This window comes from Verticillium nonalfalfae (genome assembly GCF_003724135.2).
Source record: "Verticillium nonalfalfae strain VnAa140/NRRL 66861 chromosome Unknown scaffold_4, whole genome shotgun sequence".
In the NCBI taxonomy this organism is placed as follows: Eukaryota; Fungi; Ascomycota; class Sordariomycetes; order Glomerellales; family Plectosphaerellaceae; genus Verticillium; species Verticillium nonalfalfae.
This window is the reverse complement of record NW_021167229.1, coordinates 260523-277190: the sequence shown is the minus strand read 5'-3', so window position 1 is coordinate 277190 and position 16668 is coordinate 260523. Positions and strand designations below refer to the sequence as shown.

The following is a 16668-nucleotide window of genomic DNA, read 5'->3' as shown; positions in this document are numbered from 1 at the left end:
TAAGGCTACAGGGGGCGACGAGCAGCAAGTGACGCCATTCGCGTGTTCTGAGCTGCCAAACGCCCGGACCACGGGAGAGCTCCACCTCTTCATGTCGAGATCCTAATGCAGTTGCCACTGACTGCACTGGCCCGGAAGCTGGAGAAACGAAATTACGGAGGGACCCTGAAGGCCCCTGCCAGCTATGGACCATATCTCGCTGCTTTAGATGCTCTGACAGGAGTCAACTGAGTTTCCACGAAACTAGGTACCTAGGCACGGTACTTCATCCTGACTAGCAGTGACAAAACAATAATCGCAGACAGTCGTGTTTATTGACAAGTTTCGTGTCGGTCTTCCCACCACTTCTGAGACGACCGTTAAGCGAAGTGGTAACTGTCACAGCGAGGTGTGGTGAAGTACTGCAAGCCTGGGCAGATAAAAAGGAACAACTGGTCTCCGTTCCAGTTGATATCGAAAATCAAATACACGATAGACATGCGGCGAGAACTCATTGCAGACTTGGCAATGTTGTCTTTGCCTTTATGATCAATGCTCATCATGGACCTAGAATAGTTAAACAAATTGGTGACAACAAGATGATGAACACGACAACAAGACATTCGGATCGAGCTTGAAGCGGAATCAACAAGCCCAGGTCTGCGCCTCTGAATGTACGCTAGACACATACTGGGACTTGGAGAAGACGGCCACATCCTAAATTTATCAGTATAACACAACGCCCAATGTAGAGCTAGTGATGGACCTCATAAAGGCAGAGTGGTGCGCGCAGAGGGGCCGTTTGACAAGCGACCCTCACTCAGTAGATACATCCAGTAAAACAAAACAAGCAGCCTCAGAACCTATGGCCTCATGGCCTCTTAGAATATTTCAATGGGCTCTAAATCTCGCATAAAGCAGACGCCGTAAGAATGCACGCCCTCCTCATAGCTCTCAGCCCGACCTGGTTGTCTAGGGTAAGAGCGGCGAGACCGCTAGTCCTAACCAGCCCGGCCTGCCATTCCCCTCCCCCAAACGCTGGAGGGCGCACTGCCCGCTCTTGATTGCCCCGCCATTTGGAGGCGCCATAATTATTTCTGCCGAGACCACGTTGGTGACTCAAGCCGTAGGTCGCAGCTCAACACAGTGCAACACCTCAACCACGAGCTCCCGAACGCTCCCATACCTTCGCCATGACGACAAGCAGTACCGTCCCCTCGGGGGACTTGGCAACCCGCATCTTGCTGGCGCTGTCCCAAAAGGACCCGATCCTGTCTGCCGAGTCGTTCCCCGAGTCCGCCTTCGCCGATACCAAGGCCGCTCTCGACCGTCTTGCCAGCCGGTCTATGGTGTCGTACGAGACTATTGAGAAGGAAGAAGTCACTCTGGAGGCCGAGGGTCAGCAGTTCGTTGAGCATGGCAGCCACGAGGCTCGCGTCTTTGAGGCCCTCCGTCAAGCGGTTGATGGTCTGAGCGTGGTCGATCTTGAGAAGGCCATCGGCGACAAGGCCGTGACCAAGAATGGACAAGGCAAGGCCTTCAAGGAGAAGTGGATTTCCAAGAGCAAGGACGGCAAGCTGGTTGCCACCGTAGGTTGCCCGTCATGCATTCAAGTGACGAGGATACCCAGCTAATGGTGCCCGAACAGGCCGACTCGATTCAGGATGTCACGCGGGAGCAGCTGAAGCAGATCCAGGACACGAAAACGCACGACGCCAAAATTGTCACGGAGCTCAAGAAGCGCAAGCTCGTCAAGACGCAAAAGGTCATCAGCTTCAAGATCACAAAGGGCGCCGAGTTCGCGCTCGAGATCAAGAAGGAGGAGACGGACCTGACGGCCGACATGATCGCGTCCGGCGCTTGGAAGACGGCCGACTTCAAGCCCTACAACTTCAAGGCCCTCGGCGCGGACCAAAACTCGGGCGCCCTGCACCCGCTGAATAAGGTCCGCCACGAGTTCCGCCAGATTTTCTTCGAGATGGGCTTCGAGGAGATGCCGACCAACAAGTACGTCGAGTCGGGCTTCTGGAACTTTGACGCCCTCTTCGTGCCCCAGCAGCACCCGGCCCGCGATCTCCAGGATACCTTCTACATCTCAGACCCCAAGGTCGCCGGCCGACCTGGCCCTGAATCGGAGGACGACAAGAAGGACTACGAGACGTACTGGGAGAACGTGAAGCAGGTGCACCAGGATGGCAAGTACGGTTCAATAGGGTACCGTTACCCCTGGGAGGCGGATGAGTCACTGAAGCTCGTCCTCCGCACACACACGACCTCTGTGTCGACAGCGATGCTGCACAAGCTGGCGGGCCTGAAGGGTCCCGACGGGCGCCCGCCCCCAGCGCGCTACTTCTCCATTGATCGGGTGTTCCGTAACGAGAGCGTCGACGCGACACATCTGGCCGAGTTCCACCAGGTCGAGGGTGTCATTGCTGACTACGGCCTGACGCTGGGTGGTCTCATGGAGTTCATGGAGATCTTCTTCAACAAGATGGGCATTACGGACCTCAAGTTCAAGCCCGCGTACAACCCGTACACGGAGCCGAGCATGGAAATCTTCAGCTTCCACAAGGGCCTCAACAAGCTCGTCGAGATTGGCAACAGTGGCATGTTCCGACCGGAGATGCTCGAGTCGATGGGTCTGCCAAAGGATATGCGGGTGTACGGCTGGGGCCTGAGTCTGGAGAGGCCGACGATGATCAAGTACGGCATCTCGAACATCCGCGAGCTGCTGGGCCACAAGGTCGACCTCAACTTCATCGAGAGGAACGCCGCGGTCCGCCTGGACAAGAACTAGAGAGGTGTGTAGATGAAGACGTGACGATTGTATGAGGAGCGATATGAGGCACGGCGGGCAAAAAAAAAATACCAAGAACATTAGACAAGTCGCTGCGATCGGTGTGCTCGTGATGCTTCACCCCAGATCGCGATCTGCATCATGGAGGTGATCCATTGACCAATGGCAGCACCAAGAATTCAACGGATGCAATACTGGGCAGGGTGCTCGATGGAGGGGCAGCTGCCGAACTGCGGGGCAGTGCAGCAGCTTGTCTCCGAGATAGGAGCCAGGCTGACCGCATTTTCAATGTGACTCGATTGCACAACCGTGAAGGAACTGACAAGTCAATTAATTATTTTTTTCATTTTTGCTGCCCACGCGTTGACTCAAAGCCAGGGAGTTGAAGGAAGTCCAAGAAAAAACTAAAAAATCAACGGAATTCGGGTTATCCTCTGAGTCACGCTGAGCAGTTCTTGGCTCGGACTCCGCCATCCTAGATCATCTCGATCGTCCTCAGCTGGGGGCAGCTCCAAATGTTGGCAGATTAGCCCGCGATAGTGGCAGGCCCCTGTAACGCCCGCCTGGCGGTAGGGGACTTCCAGGGGCCCATGCAGGGGACCCTCTGCCGTTTCGGGTGCCCCAGCCTCCGACTGCGGCACCCTAACCACTCAGGCTCAGAAAAATTTCCTTATCTTATCTGTTACTCACCGGGACCGCCATTTGGGTGAGTCGGCGTCCTGGGTCTTTGTGTCTGAGCTTCCCCCAGCCCGGAAGAGCCGTCTGATCCTAACTCTATCCATCAGAGGTCCCCCAAACAAACATCTCTTGGAGGAGTCACAAACCTTCCTGCCGCGGCGCATAACCACCCATTGCCTTTCGGTCCAGAATCCCTTCAATTGGCCCTGGACTTCAATTTGTTGGCTCCTGCCCTCCTGTCGATTTCAAGAGCCATTGAACCTCTGTTCCGAATCCAGCAATCGCAATGCCGTCGGCCATGGCTCGTTCCCTGGCCGGGCGAGCTCCGGCGGTCCTCCGACACGGTCGACGAATGGCTCTGCCCGTCCGCAGCTTCACCAGTCTGACCGCCGCCTCCAAGAGCTTCACGCCAGCCCAGTCACAGCTTGCTCAGGCCAGGCTCAACCAGAAGCGTCTGTTTCAGTCCGCCGCCGTGCGCCTCAACGTTTCGCAGCAGGCTCCCAACCCCAAGGCGTACCTCGAGAGCGGAGTCATCAAGCCCAAGGAGCTTGTTGACGTGAAGAAGGTCCTGGTCATCGGCAGTGGCGGTCTCGCCATTGGACAGGCTGGCGAGTTTGACTACTCAGGTTTGTTCTGCCCAGGAGCTTAATCACCGGTGGTTCGTGATGTTGCGTGCCTGCCTCAGGAACATGACTCACGGCCAGGTCACAACTTTCAAGAGGACAATTGACTAACATGACTGCTTCAATCAAGGTTCGCAAGCTCTCAAGGCTCTCAAGGAGGCTGGCGTCGCCTCTGTCCTCATCAACCCCAACATCGCTACCATTCAGACCAACCACTCCCTCGCCGACGAGGTGTACTATCTGCCCGTCACCCCAGAATACGTCACCTACGTGATCGAGAAGGAGAAGCCCGATGGTATCTTCCTGTCCTTTGGCGGCCAGACGGCGCTCAACCTCGGTGTGCAGATGCAGCGCCTCGGTCTCTTTGAGAAGTACGGCGTCAAGGTCCTTGGTACCAGTGTCAAGACGCTCGAGACGAGTGAGGATCGTGACCTCTTTGCCCGTGCGCTTGGCGAGATTGATATCCCCATCGCCAAGTCCATTGCCGTCGGCACCATCGAGGAGGCCCTCGATGCCGCCGAGAAGGTCGGATACCCCATCATCGTCCGTGCCGCCTACGCCCTCGGTGGTCTGGGCTCGGGTTTCGCCAACAACGAGGAGGAGCTCAGGAATATGGCTGCTCGCTCCCTGACCCTGTCGCCCCAGATCCTGGTCGAGAAGTCCCTGAAGGGCTGGAAGGAGGTCGAGTACGAGGTCGTTCGTGATGCCAACAACAACTGCATCACCGTGTGCAACATGGAGAACTTTGACCCGCTCGGCATCCACACAGGCGACTCCATCGTCGTGGCCCCGAGTCAGACCCTGAGCGATGAGGAGTACCACATGCTGCGTTCGGCGGCCATCAAGATTGTCAGGCATCTCGGTGTCGTGGGCGAGTGCAACGTCCAGTACGCCCTCCAGCCCGACGGCCTCGACTACCGTGTCATTGAGGTCAACGCCCGTCTGTCGCGTTCGTCCGCCCTCGCCTCCAAGGCCACCGGCTACCCCCTCGCCTACACGGCCGCCAAGATTGGTCTCGGCCACACCCTGCCCGAGCTCCCCAACGCCGTCACCAAGACGACGACGGCCAACTTTGAGCCCTCGCTCGACTACATCGTCACCAAGATTCCCCGATGGGACTTGTCCAAGTTCCAGCACGTCAAGCGCGACATTGGCAGCGCCATGAAGTCCGTCGGTGAGGTCATGGCCATCGGCCGCACCTTCGAGGAGTCCTTCCAGAAGGCCATCCGCCAGGTCGACCCCAAGTTCGCCGGCTTCCAGGGCGACCACTTTGAGGACCTCGACTTCGAGCTCCAGAACCCCACCGACCGCCGCTGGCTCGCCGTCGGCCAGGCCATGCTCCACCACGACTACTCTGTCGACAAGGTCCACGACCTCACCAAGATTGACAAGTGGTTCCTCTACAAGCTCGAAAACATTGTCAACATGACCCGCGAGCTCCAAGACGCCGGCGGCCTCAGCGCCCTCACCAAGGACCAGGTCCTCCAGGCCAAGAAGCTCGGTTTCTCCGACAGGCAGATTGGCAACGCCGTCAAGAGCACCGAGGACGAGGTCCGCGCCGTCAGGAAGAACTTCGGCATCCGCCCCTGGGTCAAGAAGATCGACACCCTCGCCGCCGAGTTCCCCGCCGACACCAACTACCTGTACACCACCTACAACGCCTCGTCCCACGACGTCACCTTTGAGGACAAGGGCACCATCATCCTCGGCAGTGGTGTCTACCGTATTGGCAGCTCCGTCGAGTTCGATTGGTGCGCCGTCAGCGCCACCAACGCTGTCCGTGAGCTCGGCCAGAAGGCTGTGATGATCAACGTAAGTCCAAAAGTTTCTTTCCTGTGTTTCCTTTCTTCGCTTGTCCGTTTCTTCGACACTCCGTCTATGCAATTGTTCTGCCCCGTGATCCTATTGCTACGAGGCTTCTCGAGCATCATGTCCAGATCAAGTCATATCACGTGATTTGAGTTCGGTCCACGTTCTCTGTCAAACTGGCAAGAGCGATATCTCAACTTTCCATACGCTCTCCACTGGGGCTTTCTTCGGTGGATCCTGCCCATCATGAGGCTCCCGTCACGCCTTCGGCGTCAAATTTGGGGCTGTCCGAACGCCTTCGGGCGTGACTTCTCAGTTCACGACCGCCTCACTCCCACATGAACAGAGCTCTGGCTATTATCACTTCCCTCTGGGCCACCTCTTTCTACCTGGGCACTGCAGCCTCAAAGTCGGCCAAACCCCTCAAATAAGACCGCCTCGTCTTTGGCTTGCTCCTGGTCGACCACTGCATTTCTGGGCAGGGGCGTCTTTCTCCTATGGCTCTTCCCGTCGTTGGAGCACTCCTGACTGCGTATGGCATCTTTGGAAATTTGTCCAAACCCATCCATAAGAGCTGTCTCGCCCAGGGTTTCCTGCCGGCTATGGCTCTTTTGGAAACCCGTTCAAACTCTCGACTGTGGCTTCCTCGCCTTCTATTTACCTCAAGCCGGCCATTCGGTCTTTGGAAAATCGTCCAACCCCTCGACTATGGCTGCCTCGGCGCAGCCTGGCCAGTTATGGCACCTTTGCGAAACTCTCCGAACTCCCCAATTGCTGCTTCCTCGCCCACCACAGCTTCCTACCGGTAACAGCGCTTTTGGGAAACCGTTCAAACCCTCGATTACGACGGATGTTGCACGCACTGCTCCTTGAATGAGGGTGTACGCGTGTCGTTCGACCTGAACGCTCAACAACTCGAAGACCAAGCAAAAGAGAGAGGGCAGAAACGACTCATTCTCAAGGCCGAAAACAACCAGAGTTGGCACTATCGACAAGTGGCCGAAAACTACGCAGAGTACATCGAGGCCTCCAAAGTCAGAGTGTACAGATCACGGGCCAACAGACCGGGTCAACATGCTCAGTATCAAGCAAACAAGATCACTAAGGCACTCACCGAGAAGACGTTCCACTGCGATGTCTGTGACATTCCCTTCGGCACGAAGCAGAGATTGAGTGATCATCAAAAGACGCCCAAGCACCTCCGCAAGTCTGAGGAGGGAAACAATCCCTTCGTCTGCCAGCCGTGCAATCTCGGGTACCACAACAAGAGCAATCTCACCCGCCACGAGAAGTCGGCTCGCCATCAGCAGAACCTTGCTGCCTGGAAAGAGAACAACCCCTAATGCCTTTCGTCACTTTGGACCATCTCCCAAACTCCCCATTCCCCTGGCATCCGGGGACCCTGGGAATATAACTGCTTTGGACCATCTCCCAAACCCATTCATTGCATGCCATGCATGCCCGTCTCTCATACTTCTATCTCCACCACCCTTTCCAACACGCCGGATTTCTTTTCTCTTGCTCTAATGTCTAATGTTTCTCATCCTCGTGGACCAAAGCTAACTTACTCACCGTACAACCCCGAGACGATGAGCACCGATTATGATTGCGCCGACCGTCTCTACTTTGAGGAGCTCAGTTACGAGCGTGTGATGGACATCTACGAACTTGAACACTCGTCTGGTGTTATCGTGTCCGTGGGCGGCCAACTCCCTCAGAACATCGCTCTTCGCCTCCAGGAAGCCGGTGGCGCTAACGTTCTCGGAACCGATCCCAAGGATATCGATCGTGCCGAAGACAGGCAGAAGTTCTCTGAGATCCTTGACAGCATTGGTGTTGATCAGCCAGCCTGGAAGGAACTCACATCTGTGGCTGAAGCCGAGGCATTCGCCACACAGGTTGGGTACCCCGTCCTCGTCCGTCCCAGTTACGTCCTTTCCGGTGCCGCCATGACTGTTATTCGCAGCCAGGAGGATCTCAAGGACAAGCTCGAGGCCGCCAGTAACGTCTCCCCCGACCACCCCGTTGTCATTACCAAGTTCATCGAGGGCGCTCAGGAGATCGACGTCGATGGTGTCGCCTCTGATGGCAAGCTCATCCTCCACGCCGTTAGCGAGCACGTTGAGCAGGCCGGTGTTCACTCTGGTGACGCCACCCTTGTTCTCCCTCCCGCCAACCTCGAGCAGTCTATCATGGACCGTGTCAAGGAGATCGCCGAGAAGGTCGCCAAGGCCTGGAAGATCACTGGCCCCTTCAACATGCAGATTATCAAGGCCGACGACCCTGCCGGCGGCGAGGCTGCCCTCAAGGTCATTGAGTGCAACCTGCGTGCTTCCCGTTCGTTCCCCTTCGTCAGCAAGGTCCTCGGCACCAACTTTATCGATGTCGCCACCAAGGCACTCGTCGGCCAGCAGGTTCCCGAGCCCGTCGATCTCATGGCTGTGAAGCGCGACTACGTCGCAACCAAGGTTCCCCAGTTCTCCTGGACCCGTCTCGCTGGTGCCGACCCCTTCCTCGGCGTCGAGATGGCCTCCACTGGTGAGATTGCCTGCTTCGGCAAGGATCTTGTTGAGGCCTACTGGGCCTCTCTCCAGTCGACCATGAACTTCCGCATGCCCGAGCCTGGCGAGGGTCTCCTCTTCGGTGGCGAGCTTTCCGAGGCATGGCTCACCACCATCGTCGACCACCTCGCGCCCCTTGGCTTCAAGCTGTTCGCCGCCGACGCCGAGGTCAAGCGCTTCATCGAGTCGTCCGCCAAGGGCGGCGCCTCGGTCGAGGTCATTGAGTTCCCCAAGGAGGACAAGCGCGCCCTCCGTGAGGTCTTCCAGAAGTACGACATTCGCGGTGTCTTCAACCTCGCCCGCGCCCGCGGAAAGACCGTCATGGACGTAGACTACGTCATGCGCCGCAACGCCGTCGACTTTGGCGTTCCTCTGTTCATGGAGCCCAAGGTAAGCTAAACATACCCCTGATTTCTCACCAATGCGAAATCTTCCGCTGCAAAAGAGGACATGTGCTAACTTGTCAGACCGCCATGCTCTTCGCCCAGTGCATGGCCGAGAAGCTCCCCCGCGCCGAGGGTATCCCCTCCGAGGTTCGCCGCTGGTCCGACTTTATCGGTGGCAAGCCGCTGTAAATAAACAATGAAAACCTTTTAGAGAACCAAAACCAAAAAAAGGAAGCCAACCAAAAAGACCAAGGCAGGAAAGGGAACAAAAGAATCAAGCCATTTTTTTTTTCACGTTCATTAACGTACAATGACTTGCCTGTCTCTCGCTCGCTCGACAAGGATTTCAGTCCTTTGTGCGAGGGAGGTGGTTTTCTTTTTTTTATTCAACCTGCCCTGCCCTTTCATATTCCCCCCTCCTTTAAAGAAAGGCGTTTTTGAATGGGGCGAACTAAGATTTTTCACGTGTTTTCCCATTGTTTTTTTTTTTCTATTTTCTTCCCTCTTCTACTTTCTGTTGATGCGTGATTTCAAGGTCTTGTTCGGCTGGCGCTAGTTTGCAACGTTGGGAACGTAGACCGGTCAGGAGAGGGAAAGGGAGAGGGGCGGTCTGCTCGCAAAGTAGTCGGGTCGGCAGCCTGGAATAGTTAGGTTGAGAAACGGGGCAGAAATATAAAAAAGTAGTTCAAGTACGAAGTAGCCGCATGGTGAGACATGAGAGACACGGCGAGACACGAGTTGAATGTATTTGTGCATCATGACGAGTAACGTGATGGACCATGCCAAGCTATTTTGCCCCGTCGCATTCCGGCTCCGGGGACCTTTAGTCTTTCCCTGCCGCGTCTAAATGCACCCACATCCGGAACACCATCACTGACTGTCGCATCCGCCCTTGGGGGTGATCTGCGTGTCGTGTGACTAGAAACCGAGAAACCACCACCGTCCCCCTTCCTTCCCCCCTGAAAATCAGAAAATGGACCATTTAGCTTCCCTGAACCACGTGTCAGGACGCATTTCGCCTTTCATCCTGTGCTTTCCACCGACTCGCCACTACAACACGCATGTCGTCCGGTGTGGAGTCGTCGCCATCTCACGATCCTTGAGACCGTTGGCGCTCGTTTAGCCTGAAGGCAGCAAATCGTTTAGCAAGCGGTTCTCCGGGCTCGCTGGGGATGCGTGCTGAATGGGGAGGCGTGTCGCTGTCCGCGGCGCCGGCGCCGTTGACTCCAACGGGGCCAGATCTTGTGGGAGGGGCATATGGGTGTCCCTCAGGCTCCCTCGAGCGCTTCTTGGGTTTGGTGTCACGGTGGGGGGTTGTCTCACCTGCCGATGACAGGATCGCCTGGAGCGTCTGCCAACCTTCAGTGGAGCGTAGCTGGTATGAATCAGCGAGGTCGTGCTGAGCGGCCACGCGACAGAGGAGCGCCTCCTCATCCTGAGAAACGGGGTTAGCTGCGAGAACGGTAGGCCCTGGGCCCTTTGGCACGAACCTTGGATAAGATGCCCATTTGGTGGACGAAGCACAGGAGATGAAAGTTGGACATCTCAAGGCCATCGTCCTTGGACTTTTGGCCGCCATTGAACTTGAGAATCTTGGTGACAGCAGAGTGCTCTTGGCTTTCGCCAATGTATTCACGGTTCTCAATCGGGAAACCAGGCTGGATGAAAGTAGGCTTGGGGTCCGCAGGGAAGCCGTGGGTTAGTGTGACGAACAGATACTCTGCCGGGAACGCGGGCTTTGCGTTTTCCTGCACGTTGGCGCCGTACTCGTTGATTCTTCGGTAGAAGACTTCCGGCACGTAGCGAGTGCGGCTCGCAGTCCCATCGTCCTCCTCCTCGTCACGGACGAGCATCTGTGTTGGATCCGCAGAGGGCTCGATGAGATCTGCCCGAACCATTTCCACCGCGTCGTTGGACACCTGGTAAGCCGAAATGGCAATCTCGCCAGACTCGTTGCCGCTGATGACGCACGTAACAAAGTTGGAGCCGAACCGGCCAGTGTCGCTCCACTTGGAAGGCTTGGGATGTTGGGCCTGCAGTCTCGATGAGAAGCAAATCTCTTGGGCGGCTAGGAAGAACGAGTCGGCGTGGCGTTTGCAGACGACTGAGCCGTCCCCGCTGCCGGCATCGAGGAGGTCGGTCCAGATGACGCCGACCTGTTGCAGCCCGCACATCCTGGCGACCTTGTTCACCTCCTCCTCGTTCTCCCACACGTTCAACGAAACGCCATCCGACTCGTCAACCTGAGGCACCTCGTAGATGGCCTCAACAACCGCCTTGACACCGAGGGGCACCTCTTCGTATTCGGCGTACCGGCCATAGAGGTATCCCAAGCGCTGCGAGCCCGTCTTTCGCCAGGCATCGATAAAGGTGTTGATGATGGAGGGGTCGGAAAACTCGACGTGATCGACGTTTCGGAAGGTCTGGGGCTGGAGAGAGATGGCGCTGGGCTGGCACTTGGAACAGATGCCCTCGGGCCACTGCGGGTGCCCTGAGGGACAGTCCCGCTTGACGCGGAAATAAGGCTCCTGCAGCGGCGGGATGAAGGAGCTTCCGAGTTCGGGCTTGTTCGTGGCGGCGTTGTTCTTGCGCAGGTAGGAGTGGATGGACAGGTATTTGATCTTCTTTTCGTCGAGGTACTTGGCGTTGAAGGGGTCGAGGGGCATGCAGTAGTCGCACATGCCCTTGGGTCCGTGCTTGCACATTTTGTGATCGCGACCTCGTGGGATCTTGCCGTTCTTCTTGTCCAGTCGGTCGTCCAACGCCGACTGCTTTACCACCTCCCAGGGTTTACTGATCCGTTCGACTGTCGCCGACGTGGACGGCAGGGGGTCAATAGGCACGTCCTCGGCTGGCAGGATGGGTTTGCCATTCAGTCGGTTGGAAGAAGGGAGGATCTGGGCTGAAGCCGATGGTGTGGCTCCATGAGCGTCGCCATTGGAAAGAGCATCTCGGTGCTTGTATGTAATAAAGATGAGATCGCCGTGCCTGTTGCGCGGTCGCGCCGCGTTAGTATGACTTGAACATATGATGGCCAGCAAACAGCAGGCTTACTTGAGACCGATCTGTCCGAGTTTGAAGTTGGCGATGTCCCCCAGGCGCTTGGAATCGTTGCCGTTGGGGTTGTTGGAGAGGGTAATGGTCGTGGGGTCGACAGTGGTGGGGAGGTTGGGAAGAAGCTGGCGGCCGAGATCTCCAAAGTTGTCGTTTTGGTCGACGGTCAGACGGCTCATGCCATCCGGACCACGGACTCTCAGTAACATGGCGGTAAGGCTTCCTGCTGCAGGCTAGGGTTGTCGATGTCGGTACGCGAGACAGGGTCTGGTTCGTGCTTTGGTGGTCAAGGTGGTGGGTGAACAGCAGGGTTCGGGAGCGGTGGAATGCGAAAATGCAGGGACAAATGGAGGCAGGATTGGAGGCGGCAGGTTCGAAGAATGACGCGCCAGGGATTTGGAGTTCTTTGTAGAAGGGCCTTTCTGGGTAGGTGGAAGCTTAATGATGGCTTCGAAGCTCTGGTCGGGTAAGATGTGTGGTGGTGGTGGTAGTACCAGTGCTGTGCTCACAAATGCAACAGCCTCCGGGTCGTCAGGTCCAGCGTCATCAGGAGCTGCCTCCAGCACAAGTGGATCCCTTGACAGCGCGGGGCGGCATCGCAGTGGGCCTACCAGCCTAGGTACCAAGGTTCTCAGCCTAGGTAGGTACCTAGGTGGGTTCCTAGGTAGGCTTGGTAGGTCCCCTCGGCACCTACCTAGGCTTTCGAGGCGCCCAAGGTGAGAGTAGATTAGATAAGCCAACGAACCCTGCGGCGCAATCGAGCCACATCTCTGCTTGACCTCGACTCGAAAAGTACAAGTTGCATCACGTCAAACGGACAAGGGTCACTTTCCCCCCAAAGCTGGCATCTTTGAACCATCGCGACACTCCTTACGCGCACCACCACCACCACCAACCCCTCCACCTTCGCTTGCCTCTCTCTGCTCGACATCGACCACTCTGCAGCCAACGCATTTCCCCTCGCACACGCGGAAACCGCAGCCATGGTCAGCTTTGGCATCCCCGAAGTCGACTGGGTGAGCCTCGTGCTCCCTGCCGCCTACGTCCTCGTCCTCGGCAGCGCCCTCTTCACCTTTTCCAACATTTACCGCAAGCGCAAGGCCGGTATGTTGCGATGAAGCTCTTCTTCCTCTCCAGTGTGCCCGCAGCGGTTCTGACTTTGCCTTTTTCCCCTTCTTTCCAGCACAGAGCGCGAACCTGGCGCCGTGGTTCGGCCCGCACCTCCAGCGCAACATCTACCTCTCCCTCCTGCACATCAACCCCGAGGACCCCTCCGAGAAGGGCCCCCGCATCCCCGACAGCGTCATCAGGGCGGCACTGCTGCGGCGCGCCGTCGAGGACATCCACAGGCTCGTGCAGATCAGGACGGCGAAGCAGGCGTGCAGCTCGCTGCTGCAAAAGGGCAGCGTCGGCGACGATCTGTGGCAGCGGTTCCAGCGCGCCGAGAAGGAGATGGAGGACGAACTGAGGGACGTCGTCATGGAGGTACGTTCTTGCGAGGGATCCGGGCGCCGTGTCGTTTCGCTAACATGTGCGTGTCTCCTCCCCCGCCGCAGGCCAACGCCCTCGCGCCCAACTGGGGCCAGATCATCTTCCAGTCCGCCAACGAGATTGCCGCCAACACGGTGGTGCGCAACCGCCTCGACGAGATCCAGGACCAGGTCGACGCCGAGAAGGAGTGGTGGGAGAAGCGCCGGGGTACCATCCAGGCCGACTTTATGAAGGAGCTCGACAGCGAGAAGGCCGACTCGACGAACCCGCCCAGCGTCGACGGCGATGCCGTGTTGGTGGACACGACGAAGGTCGAGGCGTAAACGGTCGAGGCGTAAACGGGTGCCTGTCTCGATGTCCCGCCTCTTACTCCCCTCTCACGATCCCGCCTTCGCCACCACTCTATATCCTCCCCGCCCATCTCACCAGCGCTGGGCGCTCACCACACCCACACCATCACACATGCTGTACAGTCTGCAGTCTTCACCCTCGGCTCGGTCTGAGCCCCCGGCATCTCATACCAGTCCGGTCCTCCTCTAGGGCTTTCTCACTTTGCTCGGCGTTCAGAGGGTCTGTCTGTCTGGATGGTCACCCAGACCAGGCACGGGAAGTACTCATTGATTAGTTTTTTTATAATCAAATGAAATGAAAAAATCTCCTGGAAATAAACCATGATGGATGCAAAATGATTCGCAGCAAAACGTGACGCGAGTCGCGCTGCCATGCGTGCTATGCCCCCCGCTGCCCCCATCGCCGCCTGGAACTCCGTGATTCTATGGATAAACGCCCACCGCCCCTCCAAATGCAGTCAGGTCCGTTGCCGGGTATGCTGAAAGCCTCCGCTTCTCTTGCCACCCGTCGTGCTCTGCAGTTGTAAATGCGACCAGATCCCCAAGATCAGTGCTATGCAGTTTAAAGAAAAAAAGAAAAAGAAAAAAAGCCAATCAAGTAGAAAGAGGTGCCGAAAGAAACATGTCCACCCAAACCCCCCCTCCTGGTACCGTAAACTCCACGCTCCGATTCATGTTTCTCATAAGAGGGAAAGGGTGGTTTGCCCCGAAGGGAAAAGGGCGGTTGTCCTGTCGAGGGATGAAGGCGCCTCGCTCACACATACCAGTGCAGCTTCTTCTTCATGGCGTCGTCCTCGTCGGCAGCGACGCGCGCCTTCCTCGCGTCCTCCTCAATCTGCTCTTCCGTCTTGAACCAACTGGGACGCAGAGCTGCTGAGGGGCCCACGGGCTTTGGGGGCGAAGAGCGGACGGCGATGGGCGTCAGGCAACCCCTACTGCCACAGTCAGTTTTTTTTTTTTTTTCTTTTTCACTCTTTTCACTTTGCCTTCTTCTACCCGTCAAGGAAGAGAGGGCAGAAAAAGGCATGGCAAGGAACGTACCTGAGGCCGATGAACTTGCCAATCTTCCTCCTCTTCTCGTCAAGAGTGAGGTTGGGCCCCCAGGTGATGGGGCAGGGATACTTGGCCGAGTGCGGGCCGGGCGTGCGCTGGTGGTAGAAGCGGGCCATCTCGTCGAGCTCGGGCTCGGTGAGCAGCCAGAAGCTCAGCAGCGTGCGCGGGAAGGACGGGTGGACGTGACCCGTCGTGACCTGGACGAGGGGTTGCAGGTCGAGGGCCATCTGGCGGAGCTTCTCGCGGAAGGCCGGCGAGCGGGCGGCGCGGCGGGCGATGATGCCGCCGGGGCCGGCGCTGGGGTTCGTGCGGGCGCTGGTGCTGGTGCCGGTGCTCGTGCTGGCCCTTGCTCGTGTCGAGGTGCCGCTGCTGGCGTTGCGGCCGCGGCCGCTTCGAGAAGGGGAGCGGCCGCGGGCGTTTGGGCGGCTGGTGGACATGGCTGAACGGGGGGGAAAGGGGGGGAGTTCGCTAATTCGTATTTTTCTTTTTCTTCTGCCCTCTTCGTTTCCTTTTTCCTGCGTTCTTGCCAGGTGGTGGTGCGTGGTGATGTGATGGGCGTTGCAGGATGTCTTAGGTCGGAGATTGAAGGCGTGACAGGCTGGCGGTGGTAATGTGGCAGGTAGCTGGTGCGTGCGTGTGTCCCGCGTGGTTTTCTAGAAGGCGACGATCCCTCCTTCTATCTGCTGCTGAAGATGCTCAGGTTTGCTTTTTCTTTTTTGGGCAGCTGTGTGGTTTGCGCGCCCCCAGTTTCGTGGGTTCGGGAGTCCGAAGGAGTGGTGGTTGTCAGGACCTCAGTGCGCCGTTTTGTGTAGCCGTTGAGATGGAGGTTTGCTTGTTTCGCATGCGTGATGGATGCGTGACCCGTGATGCGTGAGAGGGAGAGAGGGAGAGAGGAGCAGACCAGTCAAAGTTCCTTGTCCTTTTCAAATCCTTCCGGGGAAGAAGCTGTTGTTCGCAGAGCGGTCTTGAGAAGGCGGCAGATGAGTCTTGCTTAGAGGAGGGTATTTAATCCTGGTGGTACGTTGCCCCCCCCAAAAAAGGTAGGAGATACTGGTCTAAGAGGATACTTGGGGTATAAGGCGAGAAGGACAGCAATGGAATATGTATACGAGGCTTAGATCATTCAGGAACCGAGAACACCATCTTTCGCCTTTAGCATCTGTCAAAGGAAAGTGCGCGCCGGCCTCCTTCTTGTATGCCTCGAAAGAAAACGCAGCACCCGAGGTGGAGGGGGAGAAGAAGGGGGGGCGCGGCGTGGTGTCTGCGCGTGTGCATGTCTAGGTGTGTGTGTGTCTTCGACGATCCTTTGACGCCAATTCCAAGACACCACGCCAAAGGGGCGTGCCCACCCCAGTAACAGGAAAGGGGACAGTAGGTCCCGCGCCGCTGGCAAAGCGGGCCAAGAGAAAGAGAATCAACATCGCGTCAGGTAGGATCAATTCACCAGCAAGCCAGCCCGCCAGCCCGCCAGCCCGCGCCCACATGAGCACGGCACTCACCGACAGACGGGGCACGACGGAGGCGACGGGGGGGTGGAGGGGCCATGGGGCATGGGGCAGAAGGTGACGAGACCGAGCCGCCGCATGAGGGTAAATGAACGCCGCGCTTGTTCCAGGTGGTCGCTTCAGCCCAGGAGGCCAGGGTCGATGGTGGGCAGGCCGGTTGGGAGGCGCACCAGGTCAATAGACGCTACGACGTCAGGCGAGACAGAGTAGGGTACCTAGGTCAATGAGGCAAGGCAAGCGAAAGCGTGTAAGAAGCTTTTGTGCCCCCCCCCCCCCATCCTTCGTGAACTGTTCGCGCCATTCTTCAGACGAAATTGCGATGAGGGAGACGCAGAAGAAGAACGCCGGCGTATTGACAGCAGACCGGGTGGCAGGACAGAGA

The 16668-nt window shown here is 57.4% G+C and overlaps 6 protein-coding genes across 6 annotated transcripts; 4 read left to right on the top strand and 2 right to left on the bottom strand.

Moving 5' to 3' along the window:
- Positions 1–1172: 1172 nt before the first annotated feature.
- On the top strand, positions 1173–2776 carry D7B24_005979 (uncharacterized protein; the record flags this gene model as incomplete). The annotated part of the gene is made up of 2 exons (XM_028640122.1): positions 1173–1568; positions 1628–2776. The coding sequence occupies 2 exons, from the start codon at positions 1173–1175 to the stop codon at positions 2774–2776; spliced, it is 1545 nt and encodes a 514-aa protein (XP_028498986.1).
- Positions 2777–3740: 964 nt separating this feature from the next.
- CPA2_2 (carbamoyl-phosphate synthase (glutamine-hydrolyzing) cpa2) lies at positions 3741–7229 on the top strand (the record flags this gene model as incomplete). The annotated part of the gene is made up of 3 exons (XM_028640121.1): positions 3741–4080; positions 4208–5889; positions 6831–7229. The coding sequence occupies 3 exons, from the start codon at positions 3741–3743 to the stop codon at positions 7227–7229; spliced, it is 2421 nt and encodes an 806-aa protein (XP_028498985.1).
- Positions 7230–7475: 246 nt separating this feature from the next.
- Positions 7476–9022, top strand: CPA2_1 (carbamoyl-phosphate synthase (glutamine-hydrolyzing) cpa2; the record flags this gene model as incomplete). The annotated part of the gene is made up of 2 exons (XM_028640120.1): positions 7476–8837; positions 8915–9022. 2 exons carry the CDS (start codon positions 7476–7478, stop codon positions 9020–9022), a joined length of 1470 nt encoding a protein of 489 aa, XP_028498984.1.
- A 901-nt stretch (positions 9023–9923) lies between these two features.
- NPL4 (nuclear protein localization protein 4) lies at positions 9924–12096 on the bottom strand (the record flags this gene model as incomplete). Its single annotated transcript, XM_028640119.1, has 3 exons — positions 9924–10268; positions 10324–11821; positions 11888–12096. 3 exons carry the CDS (start codon positions 12094–12096, stop codon positions 9924–9926), a joined length of 2052 nt encoding a protein of 683 aa, XP_028498983.1.
- Positions 12097–12870: 774 nt separating this feature from the next.
- SEC66 (translocation protein S66) lies at positions 12871–13701 on the top strand (the record flags this gene model as incomplete). The annotated part of the gene is made up of 3 exons (XM_028640118.1): positions 12871–12991; positions 13071–13372; positions 13444–13701. 3 exons carry the CDS (start codon positions 12871–12873, stop codon positions 13699–13701), a joined length of 681 nt encoding a protein of 226 aa, XP_028498982.1.
- Positions 13702–14482: 781 nt separating this feature from the next.
- Positions 14483–15218, bottom strand: D7B24_005974 (uncharacterized protein; the record flags this gene model as incomplete). Its single annotated transcript, XM_028640117.1, has 2 exons — positions 14483–14660; positions 14770–15218. 2 exons carry the CDS (start codon positions 15216–15218, stop codon positions 14483–14485), a joined length of 627 nt encoding a protein of 208 aa, XP_028498981.1.
- Between the last annotated feature and the right edge of the window lie 1450 nt (positions 15219–16668).